Source organism: Halyomorpha halys, unplaced genomic scaffold (assembly GCF_000696795.3).
Source record: "Halyomorpha halys isolate HHAL.00 unplaced genomic scaffold, Hhal_1.1 Scaffold94.1, whole genome shotgun sequence".
Taxonomy (NCBI): Eukaryota; Metazoa; Arthropoda; class Insecta; order Hemiptera; family Pentatomidae; genus Halyomorpha; species Halyomorpha halys.
Genome location: NW_027114465.1, coordinates 266,508 through 274,004, shown reverse-complemented (window position 1 = coordinate 274,004; position 7,497 = coordinate 266,508). Strand labels below are relative to the sequence as shown.

The following is a 7,497-nucleotide window of genomic DNA, read 5'->3' as shown; positions in this document are numbered from 1 at the left end:
TTTTATGAACCTCAGATTAAACAGCTCCCTCTCTTTAACCGGCTCAGTCCACACTAGAATGTTCAAGTGGGTTTCTACTGTATTTGATTTTGAGAGGAATAAATGATTTAACAGTAATATTTATTTATAAAACAATACTAAATGAATTGATAGATAGACATAATTATTTGAGCCAGTTTGTAGCCAAGGGAGTTAAGGGGTCAGCCTCCACCTCTCCTTGTATGTTAAAAAAAATATATAATTAGTTTTCAAGTAGGTTCTTAATCTGTTGATTAAATTTATTCATAAGTAAGTGAGTGGAATCACAGGTGGAAGGTAGATAGGTGGATTGGTCGGATAGGAGTTGAGTGATTTTTTCATTATATTCTATATTTATCTAAGATGATAGTCTTGTTTCCATTGTCAGCTCTTATAACAGTAATGTGATCATTGGATTTGAAAAAGGATTGTGACGGGAGATGTTGGATATCATATTGCTCATACAGATGCAGGATAGTTCTTTGTTCTTCTCAGCGATGCCAAACAAGTTGTCTCTATATATATTTAAAGTCAGTGATAAGTTAGGGGATGAGTTTAGTGGAGTTTGAGATAGGGGTAGCAAAATTGGGGACCCAGTTTTCTTGACCTTTAGATAAATTTTGCTGGCAAGTGATTGTTCATAAATCATATCTCTCTTGCCTTCTTACTAACACAGAGGATATCATTTACAGTTTTACCAAGGTCCTGGGTTGTATGCATGATATACATATTATATCAAGATCAGAGCTGACAGTTTTTGGATCTAGAAGCATCATCGAGGAAGTTCGTCCTTATGGTGAATGATAATATGAAATAAATAAGAACTGCTGTGGTGAGAATCCCCTTTTAAAGTAGGCCAATATGAATTTGAGCATCAGGAGAACTTCACCTGGAATCTGAGGTAAATTCATCCAATGATTTTTCACAAGAGATTCAAAGAAGAATCTTGGCTGCCTATAGTTGATATTTCGCGATATTCCTAAAAACAACTACAGTATTCCTACCTGACAACAGGACTTGTTCTCCTGCCCTGACTTATGATTCAGATATCCGAGCATTTCCTAAAAACAAAGAGTGTAGATTTCAAGTTTTTGAGCGAGGGATCTTGAGGAAATTTTACAGCCCAGTCAAGGTAACAGATGCAGAAGATGCAGGAATTAGGAGCTCTACTATACCTTATACCATGATAGTGCCTTAGTATTTTTTTTAAATTGTAGAGGTGTAGCTTAAGTATCCAGGATACACAACAGTTAGTTAAGTCCCTAAAATATCTTTATTTGAGGAGTTTCACTAAACAAGATGAATTGGAAGACTTAAAATTAGGAGCCTGAACAGCTTGGAAGCAGATACAAAAATTTTAAACATTTTCCAGTGAAGAGGCACAGCAGAAACTAGAGCTGACTGGTGGAGATTCTCGAAGGAGGCTTAGATACAATGATAGATTGTTGTACCACGTATTGAAATATACAATAATTTTCATGATATCATTATCACTTTTTCTTTCATATTTTTTTCTTCATGTATTACTTCTTTAGACAAAAGCGCAAAAAAGAATAAACACTCGCATAAAAAAAAAAAAAAAGGTTTGAACCTACTAAATATTTAAAAATATTAAAGGGTATTTTCTCACATATTGTCCCATTGTTGAATATAAACTGCTTTATTATTCACATAAAAGCTATTTATATTTAATTGAAATGATGGAAATGCAGGAACAATTTTTCAAAGAAATACTTTTTAACTATATTTTTTCAGGATTTATTCTTAATAAAAGCTTATTTCTATTTTAAGTAATGCTTAAGTATAAAAATTAATGAGAATCAAACCAGGTGAATGAATTTTTAATTGTACTTTCCAGCAACCAAAAAAGATCATTCATTTCATTTATAGTTTAATAATATTCTCAGTATGAAAATTTGTTATAACAGAACTGGATATTACCCTTAAAATTAATATTCTATTCATTCTTTATTGTTATAATTTTTTCAAAACTCTTCAATATTTTAATTCGTAATACTTTCAAATCAGAAATTAAAAAAGTTTACGAGTGATAAATAGTTTACAATCATGGTAATTCCAAATTATAATTTGTTGAGGGCCATTCAGAATAAAAATCAAATACAAAATGAAGATTGCTTTTTTTCACTTTTGCTTTTTATCACATTAGCTAATGTTTCGGCCTAACTATATAGGTCATTTTCAAGACAAGAGCAGCTTGGATGGGCTTCTGTGCCTTTTTTGTTTTGCTTTATTTTTTTAATTTTAATTCAAACAAATTATTAGAAAGAATTTAAAACAAGTCATAATCTTATAACTATTGTTGACTTAAATAAAAAATGAACATTAGATAAATTTTAAAGGATAATAAAGAATAGTTTTTAATGATAAAGAAATACAAATAATTAAAAAAATAAAACATACCATGGATGACATCTCTGTGAAGCGAGACTTTCCCATCAGATGAGACTGTGCTACGGGATTTAACCACGGTACTTTTACTTTCCATGGACGACTGGACATTCGAGCCTATGTGATAAAATAAATGAGAACATTTCATAATTATAATGAATATTTTAGAAATATTAATTTTGTGGTCATTAATTAAGAAATATAAGCACCATGGTGGGATAATAAAATATTAAGAAGCATTATTAGGGCCTCTGATTGATATATTATCATTTCTCAATAGATAATTATTAGAAGATGATAGTTGTCCGTATGAAGTAAGTTGTTGTAGGAAGATAGACTGGGTGGCAGTCAATAAAGGTTTCAAAATAATTTTCTTTTACTATTTTGAAACCTTTATTGACCGCCACCCAGTCTATCTTTATACAATCTAAATAGATAATTATTTTGTTTAAAAATCAAAACAGAATTAAAAAATACATAATCATCCATTATTAATATTTTTCAATTTAACCATAATAAAAAAGTATTTTTAAATTTAATCCATCAGAACACTTTTATTTCTTCATAATATTAAATAAATAAAATCCTAAATTCACAAGAAAAAATTCTTAAATTATTAAAATGGTTTATATTTGACAAACAATCATGATTAAATATTTTAAATTCCTTTGCTCTAAATAAAAAATAAAATGTACTACTATAATCCAAGTAAATCTAACTTGAATTCTATTTATGATTCAAGTTCACTTTTATATCTATCATTTAAAGTGCATTAAAAATCTTTTTATATTCATTTCTTAAACTAACTCACTCAGCTATCTACCTCTTTAAAAACCAAAACAATATAAAATTCACATGAATATTTAAAAAATCTGCAAACAATAAGGTTTTATTACATAATAAAAATTGATATTAAAATTCAATAATATAAAGAAACCCTCATCAGCATAATATTTAAATTGTAAAGATACCAAATCAACTAATAGTTTCTATTAAATTCGAAGTCTATAAATATATGTAACAGAATAATAATTCTGACTAAATATTTATCTTTTGATAGAAATATGTATGCATATTTAAACATTACACATCTTGACGTTATTCTGTTTTATTAATTAAAATCTAAAGCCACATCACCATTATCACATCAAAGAAATTATTCTTTTATAAAGTATTTCCAGTGTAATAAAGAATTTATTCTGAAGAGTGGAAAGGAAACACACTTTTGAATAGGATTATGTAAATTTTCAAGAATTATTTACATTTAGTCAGTTTCTTATTGCTCAACAATTTCTTTGCAATTCCTTTATTTCCTCTTTTTTATGCGTTTATACATAAATATTATTATTTTTTTTAATATGTGAATAAATAGAACACAAAAATGTAGTAATAAACTTCGTTCTGATCGATACATACATTTGTGTCTTAATAAACATTTGCATACCCGTTCTCAGTAAGCACGCCTCTACAATAGACACATCTGTCATGACAGTCCATTGTATAGAGGTTTTACTTTATGTTAAACAGATATCTTTCCATCATACATGATTAACAATATTATTAATCATGAATATAAGTAATTATTTACCATTTTTATTTTCATGTTTCTGGATGATAGATTTAAGTGAAAGACCCTTAGGAATTTCTTCAGTAGCAGATTGAAGGACTGGTGTAACATTTTCATCTTGTGTTAATATGAAGCTGTCCCTCAGTTTTGCTTTAGGCTTTTGGACAGGCTGAAGGTCTTTAGCAGAGCTCTGTCCTGAAAAAGTACATATAAAACATGATGAGACGAATTTAAAAGAAAACATATTTATTGAAAAGACTTACAGATTTAAAATTTTAATATATCTTTACATATCTTACTTATACTTACATGTAAGTAAGATTGTTTATGTATGTAAAAAGTACATATGTAAGTGTTTTACTTAACGCCTAGATTACATTTATATTAAAAGTATTGAAAAAGAAAATACTTACTGACATACTGTTGATGGCGCTCTACAAGTTCTCTCAACTGACTGGATTCTGCAGGCATCTTTTCAGTTGTTTGAATAGCTTTAAGTCCAAAAAGGCTCGAGTCTTCCTCTTCTTGAGTTACAGTCTCATACTCCACATTGTCATCTATGAAAACCATTTATATAGTTTTTAAAATTTCACCCTTCATTTTAAATACATATGATAAATAATATTCAAAGCATTTAAATTCAATTAATAAGATTTGAATGCAATATTTAAACTAAAATAAAATAAAATTGTTAATAACTACACAGAGGAACGAAACCCTAGCGAAAGAAAGAAAAAACAATTGAAACAAAGTTCAGCAGCAAATAAAAACTTCCAGAAAATCATAAAAAGTTTAAAATTCTATGAAAATGATTTTTCAAATCAATAACTTTTAAAAGTTTACAGTCAAATTTTAATTTTAACCTTGAAAAGCTTAATTGTTAAACTCTAGTATTTTTTTAGGCAAAGAAAGAGCAAACCACTTTCGTGTCACTTTCATCAATTGGATCATGTAAAGCAACAATGGATTTGGAAAATTGAGACTAGAGAATGACTGTTTATTCCAACCACTTCTCAAATCAAAAAAAGGTTAGTAATGTTCAATGAATCCATATTATTAAAATAAACTGCATTAATAGTATTAAGTTTTTTAAGCGTTCATTAAAAAAAAAAATCAATGTTTTTATTTTTTAATTTTTATCACTTTTCACTATTTTTTATTACTCTCAAATTTATATTATATTCATAAAATGAGGACATGATAGCCAAGAATGTTGGAGCAAGGGTTCCAGAGTGCCTGTTTCAGAATATGAGGGATAAATTCAAAATATAAAATACTTGATAAACATAGGATTATCAAAAATTTCTAATGAATGTTTTTAGTTACTTTTTTGTGTATCACTGATTCCCAAACCGGGATATTAACAACAGCTACACCCTGACTAATTAAATTCATATCGCTGCCTTGCTTGAATGGCATATATGGCAAAAAAAATGTTCTTTTTGATTTTGTGTGGAGGTATTCCATAGATTGTAATGTTGACTGGAGGAGTTAATTTGAAACAACTCAAAACTCTAAAACCTTTATGAAAGTATGTAGGAAAACCTCAGTAATGAAAGTAACTTGAGTATGGTACTATCTTTCAAATACACCCAAATTTGAATAAAATCAAAAACGTTTTTTGTCGGATGTGTTATGATTCAATTTAAAATTATTTAATTACTCACTAGTGATAGACTATGTCTTCATGAAACAAAACACATTAATATCAATTATTAATTTGAATTTCATATACTATCTTTTTTATCATATTTTTTCATGAACTAAGCAAGGTATTTAAAAATTGTATACGAACCTATTAGAGTTTTGTTAGTGCTTGTTCTTCTGAGTGCTCTGAGTCCAAAAAGAGGTTTTCCATTTTCATCTGTAGGCCCTACACCATAGGAAGAAGTAATGAGATCTGTTGGGCAAGTCTCTTTTACATCACTACTAGTAGATTTTCTCACACTCTGCGTTCGAACTGTAAAGATAGAAAGAGATGGAAATTATATAATGTATTTTAAAAAATATATATATTAATAATAACATAATGTATTTGTTGGTTTGATACCATTTATGCTTAAATAATTATGAACTTAAAGATTAATAATCGTAACGTAATGTTGAGAATCAAAGATTGCTAAAACATCCATTGAATATTTATACTGTAAAGAAATTTAATCTAGTAGGGTTGGTTAATGCAAAAGAAATTAGTATTTTAAAAAGGATTCTTTTATTTTATTTTCACAATCAAATAAAATGAATTGATATAAAAATATTCAACCATTATGTTGAAATTAGGAAAGTTTTAATTAATATTAAAATATTAATATATATTTAATTTTATACGATAAAATGGAGGAGTGTAAAAGTTTGTTTTTTTTATGAATAAATATGTAACTGACATGAAACAACAAATTACAACCTTAATTCTGAAACCTCTTGACTACATTTTTAATCTACAGTAAAGTTCAGAATGAATATTGAAATCTGATGCATTTATTATCTGTTGATGGTTTTAAGAAACACAACAGAGGTCTGAAAACTTAATAGTTGAACAACTTTTTCGGTTGTAAAATTCATCCATCAATTCATCAAAGGTTTCTTTGGATTATAAATATAGTTGGAAGTTTTAGAATTAAGATCGGGATATGTAAATAAGAAAAATATTAATCAATATCTTAATATACTTTAGAAACATTCGTTTTTAATTTTATTTTATTGTTATCAAAATGATGACGGCTATTATATTAGAATTTTACTTAAAAATGATAGAGGGTAATGATTAAAGTAAAGTAAGTAAAAATTATTTCAGAACATTATCAACTACTCCCACTTTATTTAAGATCACTACATTATCCTCATAATTTTATTCAAGATCATTTTGTTTGATCCAGCTCCTCATAAGTAGCTCTTAAAGTTATATTATAATAATAATAAAAAAAATGAAAATGCTTCTGAGAGAACTAGACACAATTATTTTTTGTGTTATCATAGTTTGTGCAGATTCAAAAGGAGAATAGTTTGGTACAATAAATAGAAAATTCCCTACTACGCTCAGTAATTTATTTAAAATAGAATAAATTTTACAATTTTAATATTTGTAAGGGATTATATTGGATTGCTTTCAAATAATATCAGGAACAATTAACATTTATAAATTTCCTTATGTCAATAAATGCCATCAGAAATAATTGCCAATCAGCCATTGGATTCCTTGTGTTCCATTATAGATTGAAAAACTAAAGATAACTAGCTGCATATATCAGATTTATTTTATACTATAATGATTTGTAGTTTGTCACAAACTTGATTAGTTAGTGGAATAAAAAAAAAAAAACTTAAGGAGTATACAGTCAGTTGTTGGTGAAAATTATGAACAAATTATTTACTCTTGAAGAAGTTTATCGGGGGGGTGCGGTCAGCAAAGAACAACATAAATAAACAAAACAATATTTATTTATTTTATGCCGACGTTTCGACCTGAGTTTCAGGTCTTCATCAGGGATAGTGGCGTGTAAAGG

General features: G+C 27.7%; 1 protein-coding gene across 4 annotated transcripts in view; it reads right to left on the bottom strand.

Moving 5' to 3' along the window:
- LOC106677319 (cytospin-A) overlaps positions 1 to 7,497 on the bottom strand; it is a gene marked incomplete at its 5' end in the record, with an annotated part of 86,161 nt that overhangs the window by 38,000 nt on the left and 40,664 nt on the right. For all 4 annotated transcript variants that reach the window (XM_067051654.1, XM_067051655.1, XM_067051656.1 and 1 more), the window contains 4 exon segments: positions 2,440 to 2,544; positions 4,016 to 4,189; positions 4,408 to 4,551; positions 5,790 to 5,954. In XM_067051654.1, the coding sequence (XP_066907755.1) occupies positions 2,440 to 2,544; positions 4,016 to 4,189; positions 4,408 to 4,551; positions 5,790 to 5,954 (588 nt within the window).